At 37.0% G+C, this 18421-nt stretch overlaps 1 protein-coding gene across 1 annotated transcript; it reads left to right on the top strand.

The window, feature by feature from the left end:
• Positions 1-8258: 8258 nt before the first annotated feature.
• LOC134537966 (uncharacterized) lies at positions 8259-9254 on the top strand. Its single transcript, XM_063378985.1, has one exon. It carries the CDS (start codon positions 8259-8261, stop codon positions 9252-9254), a length of 996 nt encoding a protein of 331 aa, XP_063235055.1.
• The last annotated feature ends 9167 nt before the right edge of the window (positions 9255-18421 follow it).

Here is an 18421-nt window from a genome sequence, read left to right as displayed (position 1 = left end):
TCCTGCCAGTAGCGCTGGAGGGGTTGAGCGCTATGAGTGTGCCAGAGATTATTCTCCCAGATGCGTGCGCTCTGATGTGCGTGAGTTCAAGATGGTTCTTTGTGACAACAATGGTTCCTCTCCCTTGAGGGCCGATGTTGGGGTACACATTATATTGGTCAAAATATGGTAGCCGCTCTAGCGCACACTCTTGTAAAAATAGTACGTCGATAGCGTGCACACGTACAATGCTGTGTAAAGCATGAAATTTGAAAGGAGCTTCAATTGCACAAATGTTGACAGTGGCAATTGTTAAAACTCTAGTCATCCGCTACGTCTTTGCTACTAGCTACGTCATCCCCTCCCCCACTCTGTGCCGTCATGCTGATCGCGCCCCCTTTGATTTGCTCGATCGCATGCTGGGCAATGCGGAGTGAATATTCACGTTGTGAACGCGGGCTGTCCAGTAGGGCGGTGTCGCGACTTGGACTGCGACTCGCATGACGGGCCTTTTTATCCCTGCGCCCGCTCGGGGGCCGTTCACGCCCACCGGACTTTTTGCCTGAGCGGGGGTTGGTGGAGTGTGCCTCCTGTGAGCATTCGGACATTCCGTCATCCTCCATGTCCGTGGGCGTATCGAGTCGTAAATCCGGGGCGGGCATGTCCTGTTGAGTCGGAGCAAGAGGTGATGCGGTAATGGTGGACAGCAGAGTTTTGAGTGGGACCGCCTCATAAGGCCTCTCCTCCCTGTCTTCTGACGTCAGAGTTTGTGCCGGCGGATGTAAGCTCGCCCCAGAGGTGGTGGGCCGGTCCCGCACTTCGTGCGGTTCTGTCGAGCGACTGCTCTGCGCGCCATCCTGTAGTGTCTGCGCCCACGTGCGCGGCGCGCCCGACCGCTCGCGCGGAAGAGTGGGGCAGGCCGCGCGGTGGTGTCCCGCCTGCGAGCAGTGACTGCAGGTCTGGAGTTGTCCGTCATACACTACGAACCCTTGATGCCCATCGACTACCAGCTGTGAGGGAATATTTTGATTGAGTTCCATTTTCACTATTCGTACCCCTGTCTTGGCTTTGAACTTGCGATACACCCCCACATTTCGTCCACGCACGTGTGTATCTTTCCGTACGGAGTGAGCGAGTAAACAATCCGTTCATTTGGTACTTCCACGGGAATGTTTACGACCCTGACGGTTTTCAGGTAGTCTAGCGCCAGTTCTATGTCTACTTGTAGTGACTCACCGCTCGCTGCGTGTATCTGAGACGTTCCGCCGGTCTCTCGGATGATCCTCTCGCAGTGTAGTAGTGATGTCAACTTCACAAAGACGCACCGTTGGCGTCCGTCGACCTGTACAGCAATCACTTCGTCATCCTGCAGCCCAAGGGTCTCGTCGAGCCATCGGAGTAAGTCCAACGCGAGCGGTTTGGTTTGACACTTCACGCGAAGGGTATTCACTCGTGGGGTCGGTTGGCAAGTCGCCATGATGGTCCTGCGAAAGTCAGTAAGAAGCCTTTAGAATACGTTACGTGTAAGCCGCACGACACTTAACTCGCTCTCGCACTAAACCAGGAGAGTAACAGCGCACGAGACACGTCGCGTCGCACACGTCCGCGCACCACGCGAGCACGGGGCGGACTGGCTACTCGACCACTGTGCCTTGACGACTATAATTTACATAAATATGTATATATATATATTTCATCTATATATATAAAAATTTAGCTTCCGTATGTATTTGGCCGCAAAACTCGGAAAGTATACGATGGTTTGGATTGAAATTTTTACAGAACATTGCATCTTAACAGAAGAGTGTTTATATGAAATAAAAGTTTGGGAAAATCCACCGGAAAAGTCGGAAAAAAAAAGTTTCTATAACTAAATATCATGGTCACCCAACTTAGTTGTGACCACGCTCGACGATGCTGTACCATATTGTCGAAGTTGAAGCACATCAGGCTACCCGACCATTGTGCCTTGACGACTATAATTTACACAAATATGTATATATATATATATTTCAAGAAAGAATAAAACACTTTATTTAATTTGAAATTATATTCTTTCGACTCTATTGATAAAAATACGTTTAAATTAAAAAATATTCAAATTTTTGGAGCACAGTAAAAAAAATGCATTTAACCACAAATATGCGAGTTAAACTTCAGAACGATCCAACAGCAGTCATATTTTCAAGACAATTAATTGAAGTTGGTAACGGCACTGTACCTACAAATCCAGAAACAGGAAAAATCAGCTTATCATCTGATTTATGCAACATCGTAGATTCAAAAGAGGAATTAGTAGACAAGGTATTCCAAAACATCGAAAAAAATTCAAAAATCATGCATGGTTGAGCGAAAGAGCCATTCTAGCGGCTAAAAATGTTGACGTACACGATATGAACAATAGTATTATAAACAGAATCGAAGGTGAAACAATGACATACAAATCTATTGATTCAGTAGTGCACCAAAATGAAGCAGTGAACTTTCCAACGGAATTTCTCAATTCACTCGATGTTCCAGGATTACCACCACATATTTTGAATTTGAAAATTGGTGTGCCAATTATATTGCTTCGAAATATCTGTCAGCCTAAATTATGTAATGGTACACGATTAGTAGTTAAAAAATTAATGGATAATCTTATTGAAGCAACAATTTTGATTGGACTTCATAAAGGTGAAGACGTATTACTTCCACGAATGCCACTTATTCCGACAGATATGGCGTTCGAGTTCAAACGACTTCAATTTCCAATACGCCTTGCGTTCGCTATGACCATCAATAAAGCACAAGGACAATCTTTGCAAGTGTGCGGTTTGAATTTAGAAAATGAATGCTTCTCTCATGGACAGTTATATGTCGGGTGCTCCAGAGTCGGTAAACCATCTGATCTATATGTTTATGCAAAAAATGGGAAAACAAGGAATGTAGTTCTTCCATTAGCTTTACAATAAAAATATTTAAGCTAAACACATTTTTATTTCTTCTATTACATTCCACAGCCATGCACAGTAAAATATTAAATTAAACAATGAATTAATATTAAACTGTGCCACAGCAAAGCGTGGCCGGGTTTAGCTAGTAATTAATAATTGAATATAAACTCTACAACTCAACATACGGGAGTTGCCGAAATTGACGCTCTATGCGATGACGATTAGCAACCAACCTAGACGGCCACCTCAATACTTGGTCCAGCCCACCAATGTTCAGTCAATGGATTTTACTGTCATTATATATTTACAAAATTAGTCCCTACATATGAGTAGTATATATTGACCGATGCCGGCCCTGGTTTCTGTTTGAAATGTTTTGGTCCAACCGCCATCTTGTATTGCGTCGTCACAGCGGCCAATTTGGTGTTGAAATTTCATCAAAATGCCTCAAAAGTGAGTCTAAATTCCTCTAAATTCCTAGATATTTCAATAATCAAAGAAAAATTCAAGTTTTAGAGAATATTTACAATTTTTTGTTCAATAAATCCAGATGGGCAATTCTCCACAGAGAGGAGCAATTTTCCTCAAAATCCACTCAGAGATCATGACCTCGACCTTGAACTTAAACTTGAAATTCTTTAACTTTGACCAAAAATGCCAAAAAATTAAAAATAAAATGTTTACTTTAAATATTTAGTTACTAAATGCATTTCAGTCCTCGTTACGATTCCCGATAAAAGTAAACATGTAAATTATAAATAAAAATATTAAAAATAAGACATAAATATTCAAATTAAACTTAAATTTTTTTACATCACACATCATGGATTCTAGAACCTTCCCTCATTTTGATAAGAGACTTCACGTCCACTTGATTAAAAATACCGGATTTTCATATGAATATATCACAGCTTTGTCTGAACCAAAAGTGTTTACAAAACAATTCGAAGGTTAAGAATAACAGTTAATAAAAAAATGCATCCATTTTTTCAACTAGATTATTGATATTTACTAAAAAAATTGTTTGTCGTAAAAGTTTCACTGCAAACAATTACTTAATAAATTTGTTTTAAAACATTTGAAATATATGATTTTGTTCAGTAAAAATACTTTATTCAGAATAAGGCTGAAGTAGAAGAAACAATAGCTCGAATAAAGTACTTACAAAATAATATTTATAATTTATGCATTTCAATTTCTTTTTTCGTGATAAGTAATTGTAAAAACTGCTATCAGTCTATATAGAAAATATCTATGTGCAAAATATGAATATGTTATTTTAATTTTTTGTTAAAAATGACTCCATACCATGACTCAGCGCTTGTTAGTGCTTGTTAGTGTTAAATATGATTGATTATATCTAATTATATCTAATTATAGTTATATCTAGTTATATCTAATTTCTATAAATATTGGATAATTGTCTTCCTAAAAATTATTTACTACATTTTATTTAAATTAAATAGACGATACAGGTATTTTTTCTGTGGATATTTATTCAGAATTATTCAAATTATTATATGCACATATTACAATTCTTTGAAATTATTTATTTGGAATGTAAGAATAAATAAATGACATTTCTGAGCAAAACAAATTCGTTTTTATTAAATAATTAGTGCCTGAACTTCATAACTGAAGGAAAGTCGGTTTTTTGTTATGTTTTCCTCTGCTATATTTAAAAGTTAGATAATTTTACAAATAGCAAGGACAAAAGTAACGTTAATGTTTTGCATTCACAATATTTTCATCAAATTTGGTTCTTACTACAATACTAATTCGTCTTTAATAATTATTTATAGTCCGTCAACGCTAAAGAACAGCACTAATGCTAAACAAAAAAAAATACTCGTGTTTTGGGTTTGATTTGAAAATTGCATAAAACGGGATATTAATTTTAATGGGAATGTTTGTTAAACTTTGTTACACAGCAGGGTCATTATTTCTGAAAATATCATAATGAAATAAATTTCTTGTACATACTTTAATTTGTAATAATTTGGTTGAACTCATTCACCGTATTATTTTGCATTAACACTTGTATTACGTTAGTATTGTATTAAAAATAATTTTAAATTATAAAGTATAGCTAATATAATTTATAGGAAAATTGTTTAACCTTTATGTGGACTTCCACATGTTGACTGATAGACTAGTCAAGACAGCTTTCCAAGAAAAACACGAGAAAATTAAGAATTAGAAAAAAAAAAAAAAAAGGACTTTGATAGCAAAAACCGGTGACTGGTACGAGATATTAAATTATTTCTAAGGATTAACTTTCCAAAAATTAATGGGTGAGAAGAATTGGGCTTATTAAAGAAAATACTGATGAATCATAATTTAAAAAAAAATTGATGACATTTGGATTAGATTTTAAGAAATTTTTGTTTCCAATCTATTAGTTTACGCCCCATTGCAATGAATCAATTATGAAGAAAAAAATCATTAATTATTTTATATTTTTATAAAAAAATTAATTATTTTGATGAAAAAAGTATTTTATGAATCATTTAGGATAATAACGATGCTAATGCATTTCGGTTGCTTTTAAATAAACATTTGACCGATTACTTTTTATTGTGATGTGATGACTGTAGAAATGAAGCAAATTAGGAGAGTCATTACGAACTTGGCAGAGAGTCAGAATATTTTAACATCTGTGGAGTTTCGTTAAGAAAAAAATTAGAAGAAAGAAAAAAATACCAATAAACGTGTTGCTGAAATAGCCGTAACGTATATCAAATGGTTCCCAGATGGTGAAAAGAGTCTCCTTCTCGTAATTAAAAGAAGTAAAAAAACCAACAATATTCTTGGACCATAAAGCAAAGCGTTTATTTTTTTCGTACAAATGTAACAGCTTCAGAGTACAAATAAAAATAATTGTCTAAATTTTGAGAAATTTTTAAGCGACATTGTTTTCTTAACTTAAGCGCAATGTTAAATCTTTAATGGTTAAAAATATAATTGGAAAACACAGATTATATAATTTTCTTAATGGCAATTTTACTTAAAATATTATATATTAGAAATAACTCCTTTAGGTACAGCCAACAGGTGTAGATAGATTTAAAAGTACATATTTCATCTAGAAACGTTTTGGAAGTTCTGTAAGATCTTAATGTGCATAATTCCAATATGATGTACAATACTCCCGAATCCTTGGTAAAAATGGTTGGTAGTATAAAATATTATTTCAAAAGAAAGATGTAGTTAATATTTTCAGGTCTTACAATAAATAAGAACGGAATTAATAGTGTATATGGTTGGAATATTTTTTTAAATTTTACCCTTATTTTTTTCAACCCTTTGCAGCAATGGTTCGTCTTATCAAAAAAATTTTAGACCAAATTATAAGATAAAAATTATAAGATTTACCAACATTTTGAACGAATTCGATTGTGTGCGTACTAAGGAAGTTATGCATATTTTTGTCCACATTCCCCCACTTTTTTTCCAACCTTTGCAGTTATGGATTGGACGTATAAAAAATGGACTTAGACACAAGTTTTCGATATTACTCCTACGAGTTATAATAGGTTATAACAGATATGATATTCCTCATACCATGGGAGTTATAGCAATTCTTCGGTTTTTCAAAAAACCTTCATTTCTACCCCTTTGGTGGAATTTTGCCCGTTAACGAACTCGACCAATATTTTATATTACTATATTTTATGTAACAGTTTGGAAATGATTTGTGAAAATTTAGAGCATTTTATACATCCATAAACTTATGAGTTGATGGTGGTTTTGGTGTGTATGGATCAAGAATCGAACATCTATATAAAAATTTTCCAGAAGTCGCACCAAGGTTTTTGCTACAATGGATAGTCTTTCTTCGAAATCTACCTAATACTTTGAAGAGCCACTCTGTTTAAACAAAGAGGTTATAAAAACTAACAAAATCTTAAATTAGAATATTATTTTCAGTGTGTTGTTTACTATTTATTTGTTGCCTTTCATATTGAGATACACAGATCATTGTATATGTGAAAGGTAAACCCGCAATAAAATTTATATATGGAGTTTGACAAATATGTTACATATTTTTTTTAAAATACTATATTTTACACTAAATTATATTGATACTAAAATATATATTTTTTTCATTTGAGTACGGATAGACTGTATTCATTAAAGCCTTATCATGTTACTAGACCTTTTCTTAAAATTTCCCGGATATCTTATACATTTTCCTAATTTGCGCAATTTTTAAGCAACCATCGAAAGCAGATCAAACATTACTTTCAAATTCTTTGTTTTTTTATTGATCTAACTTCACTCAATGAATTTATATTAGACACAGCTGTTATCACCACTGTTATAGAATACTATACAAAACTTATATTGTTTTGTTTTCTTAACTTACTTTAGCGATGTTGTATGAATATTTAATTATTATTTTTATTAATTGTTATTTCCGTAAGTTTTATTCTTTTTTTTTAAAATTAAATACAATTTTTAAAAAACTTCAGTCGAACCATTGGGAGTAGAAAATGATTTTTAAATAGGAACTAGAAACTCATTTGAAGTAGTTCAGTCGGAGGAACATTTTTTTTGTTTTGTTTTTGCAGAAGCTATTGGCTACAGAGAGAGCATAAGATTTTTCTGAAATTTAATCGGTAAAAAACTTTCTTCTATAAAAAAACTCGTAAATGTGGTTTTATTACGGTAAAATATATCTTCAAAAAACATCAAATTACTCTTCAATTATATTTCAATTACTGTATGTCGTATGACTTTCGGTCTTCTCATAGCGTCATTAAAGAGAGACAAAGTTGTAAATCCCATGTTGGAGAAATTTACCTTTTCAATAGTCTGTTTTAGGCCTGATCGAGGATTTATGAATATAATATGAATGTTTTCCTGTTTTTTGTTTAGTTTTAAGGGTTCCTTAACAATTAATACTATTGCGATAAAATATTCCCACTTGACCTTTGAAACATGAAGAAAATCACTGTCAGATTGAGATAAACACAACACTAAAGCTTAATTAGAATATTCTTTATTATATTTTGCCAATTCATTGTTAACGCATCATTCATCCGATCAATATGGAATTTTGCACACTTGACCTTCAAATATCAGTCAAGTTTACTGTCTGCAATTTACAAAATGTGACACACAGAAAATATTTGAAACATGTATTCAAGTGTTGGAAGCACGCAAGAAATAATTATATAAGCGAGTGGATTACCAAACTCCTATTGATATTTACTAAAAATTTGCAGTTGTGGTTTTTACACTTTGGATGGTAAAATTATTAGTTAAAATTTTCACGTAGGAGTAAAATCACACAAACATCGGTGTCACTATGGGTCGCAGCGTGACAGAGACAAACACATGCGCCAGAGACGGTGCGGCCACGAGTGGTCGCAGCGTGACAGAGACAAACACATGCGCCAGAGACGGTGCGGCCACGAGTGGTCGCAGCGTGACAGAGACAAACACATGCGCCAGAGACGGTGCGGCCACGAGTGGTCGCAGCGTGACAGAGACAAACACATGCGCCAGAGACGGTGCGGCCACGAGTGGTCGCAGCGTGACAGAGACAAACACATGCGCCAGAGACGGTGCGGCCACGAGTGGTCGCAGCGTGACAGAGACAAACACATGCGCCAGAGACGGTGCGGCCACGAGTGGTCGCAGCGTGACAGAGACAAACACATGCGCCAGAGACGGTGCGGCCACGAGTGGTCGCAGCGTGACAGAGACAAACACATGCGCCAGAGACGGTGCTGCCACGAGTGGTCGCAGCGTGACAGAGACAAACACATGCGCCAGAGACGGTGCGGCCACGAGTGGTCGCAGCGTGACAGCGACAAACACATGCGCCGGAGACGGTGCGGCCACGAGTGGTCGCAGCGTGACAGCGACAAACACATGCGCCGGAGACGGTGCGGCCACGAGTGGTCGCAGCGTGACAGAGACAAACACATCCGCCAGAGACGGTGCGGCCACGAGTGGTCGCAGCGTGACAGAGACAAACACATGCGCCAGAGACGGTGCGGCCACGAGTGGTCGCAGCGTGACAGAGACAAACACATGCGCCAGAGACGGTGCGGCCACGAGTGGTCGCAGCGTGACAGAGACAAACACATGCGCCAGAGACGGTGCGGCCACGAGTGGTCGCAGCGTGACAGAGACAAACACATGCGCCAGAGACGGTGCGGCCACGAGTGGTCGCAGCGTGACAGAGACAAACACATCCGCCAGAGACGGTGCGGCCACGAGTGGTCGCAGCGTGACAGAGACAAACACATGCGCCAGAGACGGTGCTGCCACGAGTGGTCGCAGCGTGACAGCGACCAAGCACCCTCGCCAGATACAGTGCTATAGCCCGGCAACTTAGTAATTGACCTTGTGCATTTCTGTTCCGCGCAGCTCCACCCTCCCTAACGTCCACCCCTCCTACTCCTCCGAATCGGCTGCAGGTAGGGGAGGGCCACTCCTCCCTCAAGGACAACTTACACGAACCCATTTCACTCGCTTCGCGATGAGGCTCACTAACGAAATATTTGTTGCGTTTGACGCAGCATTATGGGGGTCATTTGGCTGACGCAATAATGAAATCTACATCTGATATTGTAATCGAGGGGGAAAAGACTCCTGAAACGTATTTTGGAAACCCTCAAAATTACGAAAACTACATATTCATTCCTACTTCTATATCTAGATGAACATATTGATCAGATGCACGGGCACATCTATAGAAGCATGCACTTAACTTTTCTAAATATTTATCTCATTAATAAAATGTCACTGTCACCGATGAAAGTCTCATAGGACATTGGAACCTCTGAGAATCAACTGCATGTCTATTTAGGGCATTGGACATAAAAAACTATACATTACATGCACCCGGCAATCGTAAAGTGTCAATTAAATGTAAATAAAATTGACAACCAAGTTGAGTCAAAAGTATGCTGTTAGGTATAAGTACACCATTCCCCTTCATAAGTAATATTAATATATCAAGCCAATAGAACATTAATTCCCATAGGCTATGCAACCTGCATAGTTATCACATACAGCTGCAAAAGAACCATTAGAAAGAGTAATTAATATTTTGAATAACCATATGAAATATTAACCTTACCTAGTCCGAGTCGAAGCTATGTGCAGTATCTGTTCCACTTGAATTTTCATCAGATGAAGATTGAAGGGTTACAATAATTTTGTCGATTTCGATGTCCATGATTCGATCACTTCTGAAATATTCAGCTTCAATACCTTTAACATGTTCGCAGCACTTTTTCCACTGTTCGACGGAGTACGAAGCAAACAATTTCTCACGTAGTTTTTTTTTCGTCCAACGAGTTACCTATTTCCTCAGAGACCTTCCTCTGAATGTCCCCCCACACAACCTCGATCGGATTTAGATCCGGATGGTAGGGAGGCAATCGAATCACGTCAAGGCCATATTTGTTTATGATTTCGTCTACCTTGAATATTTTTGGGGAAGGGTTCTGTTTCACCAAACACAACAAATCTGCTTTCTTCATGTCAGGAGAAAACTGGATGCTATTTTCCCTAAGCCAATCTTGAATGTCATGTTTAAGAGTAGCTAATGAAGGTTTTCTATTAGTTTGAACATTGTGGTAATTAGCATTGTCTAAAACAATGACACTCTGCGTTGGCAAATTTGGTAGTAACTTTTGTTCTAGCCACAACGAAAAATTTTAATAGTTTATATCATCGTGATAGTCACCGGATTTTTGTTCTGATTTAAAAATCAATAACGCATTCTGGAAAAAGCCTTGTTCGCCACCAGCATGCACAATTATCAATCGTTGCCCTTTATTGATAGATTCTGTGACCCCCAGTTCAGTGCTGGATTGCCAGCAAGAACTTACACTGTGAGTAGCGTGTAGATATGTTTAATCAATATATACTATATTCCGCCCTGCATTTCGGTACGCACGAATGTCTTGAAAATATTTTCCTCTCCATGCGGTAATTTCAGGTTTCTCTATCAAAAGTTTTCTTCTAGACTAACATGTTTTCCATCGATAACCGAGATGTTTCAACAGTTTGCGCAAGTATTCTTTGCTGCAGTTCATAATACCGTCATCTCGTAAGGACTTTGTTAAATTCTTTAATGTCGGCACTGTTTTTCTAAAGGCATAAAATTCATGAATTTTCCTACGAATAGCACATTCGGAAAAGTCTTTAAATTCAATTCTTTTCTTTCGGTCTTTGTTCTTACCCGTGGGTGTGGAAAATGATAAACTACTTTCAATTTTACCTTTCGCAATGATACTTTTAATGGTTGATTGCGAAACACCTGTCGCCGCACTTGCCGATTCTGTGACGTTGTAATTTAATTTATATAAACGTTTATGTTCTTTCAAATGTGTAACAACATTGTAAACGATTTCCCTTGCTTGTCCATGTAATGGTGTACCGGCTGAAATGCGTGACTTAATTCCTGAAGTTGAAGCCATAACGCAAACCGTATCGTGTAAACCGACCTGCGAAGCACTATCTCGGGAGCCAGGAAGCACAGCCGTCAACTGATCCCCTCCACTCCACTATGCTAGAGAATCACGTGACCGCCGCCTGACACTGGGGTCTGCGCAGTTCGAAAACAAAGTTGCCAGATTATAGACGAGTGGTCGCAGCGTGACAGCGACTATACACCTGCACCAGATATGGTGCGGCGACGAGTGGTCGCAGCGTGACAGCGACCTAGTACCTGCGCCACAGATGGCTTCCATGTCTCTAACTTCCCAACGTGGATAAATGCACCTCATAATAACAAGGTGAAAAATTGTCTTACGTCATATACATAGGATCTCTATGTTTGCATTTCTGTGGTCGTTTAATGAGGGCGGAAAATGGGTACATTGTATTACTATTGAGCGCAGTAAAATTTACCATACTTTTTTAATTGAATGTTTTTATAGCCATTAGAGTTACATCAAAATTACAGGTTATAGGAAGTTAGTTGGTAACTAAGTTAACCTGTGTAACATATGTAACGTTATTGCTGTCTTGGCTTGTGTTAAAATAAAAAGTTTTGTATTATTACATCTTTACAGCTGGTTACAGATGACAGCAGTAGCGCATTATGTCGTTAACTTTCCAATTATATTGTAAACCTTTAGCATTCTCTCACTATTTTGTATAATTATATGTCTGAATGCATTTGCATACTTTTGCATAATTTTTAATACTTTAGCAAGTCATTATTTGCAACTCTCGCCTCTGAACTTTGAGCTCGGATCCAGTGTAAGCGTTAGAATTATGAAAATTTGTACAGATATTTCCAATAGGGTCATGTTTCATATCTTATCTATCAGAAACCTATATGTTTAAATTGGAGACATTGACAGACTTTAGTAAATAAATGTCTATTTTCAACCCTATGATTATGCAATTTTTAAATATTCAGAGTTCCTTAAAAAAATTTCCAATCTCTCTTTATCTGTGAAGTTTCACTTCTAAGGTGCGTGGTGGCTGCGACGCACGTGGTTTTTTAATCAGTTCTAAAGGGCATGTCTATGTAGATTTTGGAGATGGGTTAGTTACTTTAAGAATCGTGGCATGCCTTTGTTCAGGGTGTTGCGTGGTGGGTGAAACTTCACTCTTGGTTTCAGTTCCCACACGGGATCTCCTAGGTCTCCTGGAAGAAGGAAGAGAAGCACAGTCGCTGTTCCCCAGCGAGGCAGCCGACGCCGCTACGCTCCGGTTCGCACGACTCGGAAAACAAAAAGAAAAGCGTCGGTTCGCGCCCGCCGCACGCTTTTCCGTCTTCGCTTTCCCTCCGCGGCCTCGTAATTGGCCCTCGGGAGTCTCTCATGAGGCCGCCTCCTCAGCGACACGGGGCATAGTCAAGAGAGGGACTCTCCCTCTCCCCGGCAATATCCCTCTCGCAACCGCCCCGGGCGCTCATTAACTTTCTCGCGGCGGCCGGCGGGCGGACTCACTCCTCGAGTCGGTGTTCTGGGAGACAAGTGCGCATGTTCGCCCCGCGACCCGTCCGGGTGAAAGTAAACAAGACCACAGTCACACGGCATGACACAACACACGTGTGTCGAACATGTCTTCAGTTAGGTTTAAAATACTTTGTGGGGGTAGCGCAAAAAATAATAGGTGACCAACAAAAACAGGCACCAGTATTTTTTCTGGAAAATGAGAAGCAAATGTACTTTAGATGGCTGCCTGGCTGGGTCGCCAAACGGCGTGTAGAGCTCCGGGTGTCAACGCAACATTTACAAACCATTCAAGGTTTACTGAAAGTGTCTCATTACGGAAAGCATTTAAGAGCCATTGCACTTGTCTATAAAAAATTTGTTTCAGTTTGTCGTCTAAAGCATGTATTTTTTGAACAATGAAAAAGGCCAAAACGGACGAATTCATGGACGATATTAGGCATGGACAATTCTAAACACAGTATTTTAGGTGGTATATAGAAGAGCATGTAGACTTCGACTATAATACAAGAGCATGCAATTGTAGCTTCACCACTTAAAGTCCCGCGGAGGCAAAGTGAAGAATGCACATCAGTACGATAGCTGGCTCATAGAGGTGAAGAGAAGTGTTATGCGAGAGCCAGTGTCCCCCTTAGCGCCTTCGCAGTCATAGAGCTCGTGCGCCTAGCCAGGCGATTCCCTTAAATCTACGTCTCGTAGTCTTTAATGGCTAGATTCACTAACAACATATTGTCTTTTGGGTTCAGGCCACGTCGTGGAAATGTTTATGTGCCCGAAGTTACACCATGCCCTGTGTCAGCACGAGGTCTGGTGCTGTGTTGGTCGGCCTTGATTGAGAGGTGGATCTTGCCAATCACGAAGCATCTGCTTCGGCTAACACACTGAAAATTGTGGTTCTTGACGATCAATATTGCTCTACAATATTCATGATTGTACATCACCGAATACTTACTTGGTCGCAGTCAAGCTTGTTCCACTTATAAAGCAAATGCTTCCCGATTGGTCATCACAACTGATCCCAGCGACCAATCACAGCTCAGCTGTGCTGGGCCATACATAAATACTGCGCAAGAACACCGGGTCTGAAATGGCTGCAACAAGACACGCCAAAACAACGGACACAACAACATTAACAAGGACGTGGCCTCGACACTGTTGCCGAAAACAAGTTAAAACTGCACTTGGCCAAAAATGTTAAATACCTGAAACATTTACAAGAAATATGCTTTGTACTTTTTGAATTCTTTCAGACACAGAACCAGTTCTCAAAGCTTGAATTCCAGTAAGGTTAGCTCAATTGATCGTTAAGGCTGTAGGGCTCACGGTGGCGCACAGGGGGTCAGGTGCAGACACCCCCTTAATTATATTGTGTTCCAAACCACTTTGCTGCCGACTCAATGCTCATAAAGTTTAGTCAAACTGAAATGGTGGAATCAAACCCACGACCCTCACCATACGGTTATACGGTGTTTGCGTTAACGAACACCGAAGACCTTTTGTAAGATACATTAATCATCTTTCTGGTGAAATGAAATTGATGCTTCTTTGAGATTATTTATTTTATAGCAAACCACAGTAAAACATGTTTACATTACTTGGTAGTGTAGAAATTATAATAATGGTTTGTTAAATCAAATATTTTGTGCCATTAGGCAAATAGATTACGGTTTAAAATTTCCAGGAACGAAATACAATAACAAGCCATATTTCATTATAATTACTGCAAAAGCTTGTAAATATTTTGATAAGCTGTTCTATCTTGACTTCAACCGGTGGTGTTGGCAGTCTAGATACTGTTTTGTGTATTATACATACGATGGGCTCGGGAACATAGTGGTGTAAGTCAAGAAATTGGAAGATTTGAGTTTGCCATATCAAATATTATTTTGAACCCTTCAGTGTTCAAACAAATAGCTTACTTAACGCTACAGACTTTTGAACGTGTCCCAGTGCCACATATATAGCTTTGTACAGGACTTGGCTGATAACGCAATGTCAGCTTCAGACACAGAATCACGACACTGTAAAGACTCTGGGTTCTGATGACAAGGAGAATATCAGCAGAATTCTCACTAGGAATAAACGGAGGAGCACAATGATAGAACCAATGAAATATTGACATGAGTAATCATGAGCACACGGAGATAACGAACGCACGTTTTCCTAAATAAAGATCAGTGAACAACAAAAATTATATTAAAAATAATAAAAGTACAAAAAAAATTCTTTCTTGCGCTAGAACTCTATTCTTGCTGAACAAATGAGAAGTTCACAAGTTAAAAGCGGAATTCTGAGTATTTTTGATAAATTTTGATGAATATTTGACACCAACATGGCTGCTGTGACGTCGCAATCCTAGATGACGTACACCGACACCAACATCTCAACCTGGACCATGTCCCCGGACCTATATTCCTATACTACTAAGGTTATATTTCAAAGCAGGCTTATATGAAAATAAAATTAAAATTTTTTTTCCATGATATTCTGCATCATGTAAATGGAAATATATTACTGGGTGAGATATTCAATTTTAGCATATCAATATGGTTTTATCCAAAATTAAACTTTGTAATGTACTTGTAGTATCTATATGGCAGATTGTAAACACGGACCATACCAAACTAGTTGTTGATTTAATATATGTCTGTAAATATGTTTTGCCCGTCAAAATTTTATTTCGTTTTATTTGAAAGTTGAAAAAAAACTAAACCTGTGTAACATATGTATATACAAAACATCTAACAGGGTAAGATATTAAATTCCATCACATTAATATCGTTGTATTCAAATCAAAACTTTCTAATATACATAGAGTATATAGCATAGCTTAAATACAGACCTTACATAAGCAGTAACGGATTCAAGATAAACCTGGGAATATTTTATGAAGTTTAGTTTTTAAATTTTTTGTTTCAGTTGTAAGTTACAAAAAAAATTAATTATTTGAGGTCAAAAAATAACATTTTCAAATGAAGTTTAGAACTATAAAATACTTAATTATTCTGTGCACTTAATATTATTTAATAAAATCAGAGTACTTTTAATACTATACTATGAAAATAAGAACGTGCTATCTCTACTGTCATACAAACAGAGCAGCAACATTTTGTAAAACAACTCACTTACCCATATTTAGTAGGCCCCTAAGCTAATAGGAATAACATTTTACTTACAGTAAGCTGCATTATCGAGTGTAGTGATTGGTCACATATGATTAATTACACGGTCACTCAAACGGAAATCTCCATGGCATTCACAGTTCTTCTATATCTGTCGGAATGAAAATTAATGGATATTCATACTACAGAAACATATTTTGACGTGATTTATGAATTCAATCGACGGTGAATGTTCACAGATTTTGCAGCCAAATTGTAAAAATGTAACGTATAGGTATATTTTCTACAAAGTGAGAAAATACTAAATACCTATATGTTAAAATTTTTTCTATTTTAATTATTACGTGATTTAAATTTTAATTTATTTAAATTTTAATCTTTGCCTTAACACCTGCGATGTTCTTAGATACGAAAACTAACCCACAACTTAATAAATTGCAGGAGTTCCGTGAAATAATTGAAATGGAACCATCATATTGATAATTTGCCTTAAGTGGTTTCGGCAAAAATGTTGAAACCAGAAATAAAAAATGCTAGACTGGTGAAATAAGACTTATTTATTTCCCCAGATGCGAAACCAGTGACTTCAGTTGTTTTGCACTTCCCTTAGTTTAATTACTTTAAAAAAAAAATTAAAAAAGTTTTATCAACTTAAAAGATGATCGTATTAACATTTTGACAACAGGGCTTCAGAAACCAATCGATATTATTTCAACCACTGATAAAATTCTACTTTTGGTTCACGAGTTGTTATACTGTTACAGGTACACTGTATATTACAATAAATCGACGGAGCAAATGGCACATTGCACCCTTAAAACAAAACTATATTTAATGAAAAATCTTGTATTTCACTTTAAAGGTACTAGTAGTTTTATTATAAGGTCTACAAGTAAATTGTTGCCTTTATATTATTAGTACCAATTAGGATTATTCTGTTTCTAAATATTTTCTATAACTTTTCTTATAGAAATTATAATTTTTTTGTAAATACCATAACTTTATGATTTAATTAATTTTTCAAGTTAACATAGCTTGTTATGGTTGTGCAAAATGGCAAACTAAATCAGTGTTTATCTCAGATAAATTAGACGAAGTGTTTAAAGAAGACATTTATATGATGGGTACGCAATGATTTTACATTGTATCGGTATGCACAATAAGGCTACATAACAACAGGACTTTTAAGTATTTATTTTGCTTCGAACTTCTTCGGAACCATTTTATAATTCGTACATACAATTTAGCTATGTTTGGGAATTCCATAAATTCATTTCAATCACCCACCCTAAATTTTCACGCCTTCGTACGAACTTGAAGAAAACGTTACTTAGCATGAGGTAAGATTTATTTATATGTATTATCGCCTGAGACGTGAAGTAGTTTTAGATTAGAAATATAAGATAAGAAACTTATACACGGTTTAATAAATATGTAGCTACTTAACAGTGTAATAATCAGCATTTAATATTAAATATATAAAGTGGTGACACGTTCAATAGCAATAATTCACCATTCCAGAAAAAAAAGTTATATAACAAACATTTAAACTAAATTATTTTATAATTTTTAAAAATTTTATTCAAAAAAGTAATACCAGTACGTTCTTTTACACCCATTATAATACACAAAGTGAATTACTTTAAAAAATTATTTCCAGAACGACAAATACAAGGAAGGTATCATTTAAGTATTCCAGAAGGAAGACCGAAATAATAGAAATGAAAATAAAAATTTAAAATATACAACAACGTGGCTGAGACCTACCAAAGTAAATGGTTAATATATTCTTTGTTACATTTTGTATTCTTTTAGATTATATATTTTAAATATGCATTCTAAAAGCATGCAAAATTGATGCATGTACATGGAAGTACTTTTGATCTTTAAGTCATAGTTTACAACAATTATCTTTTCATGGAATGAAAGCGTGGATGTTCCCTGTTTTGTGTTAACATATGCTTAGAAAGAGCCCTCAAATGGTTCATAGAAATCTGATACAAAACATGTGCATTTAATTTTCTCCAAAGAGCTGTTTAACTTCATGTACTGGAATATAAAGATTTAGGAGCTTGATTACAAAGTGAATTACGTAGACAATACTAACACTTAAAGTTACATTAAAGACTCTAATGTCGTTTTCACAAGACATAGGTGTAAACAGAACACTACCTGAAGCCACAAAATAAAAAAAAGCGTTTACACAAAAATCTAAACGCATTGTCAACCATTACAAAACAAAAGCCTCTGCCAAGAGTTACTAATTACTATTTACAAATGATTAAGGTACATTAAAACCATTTCTTTCAGACCTGAGAAGAAAAAAAGATTACAATATATAAATACGATCATTAATGGATCCAGGTATCATGGGCTACACGAGAATAACAACAATAGATAGGGAAAGTCAAATCAGAGACGCCCGCACTCGACATCAGGTCAACCC

This window comes from Bacillus rossius, chromosome 12 (genome assembly GCF_032445375.1).
Source record: "Bacillus rossius redtenbacheri isolate Brsri chromosome 12, Brsri_v3, whole genome shotgun sequence".
Taxonomy (NCBI): Eukaryota; Metazoa; Arthropoda; class Insecta; order Phasmatodea; family Bacillidae; genus Bacillus; species Bacillus rossius.
The sequence above is the reverse complement of the archived record's forward strand: the minus strand, read 5'-3'. Positions and strand labels throughout refer to the sequence as shown.

Excerpts from the sequence above, each read along its gene's own strand:
- LOC134537966 (XM_063378985.1), top strand. The coding sequence starts at position 8,259 with ATGCGCCAGAGACGGTGCGGCCACGAGTGGTCGCAGCGTGACAGAGAC.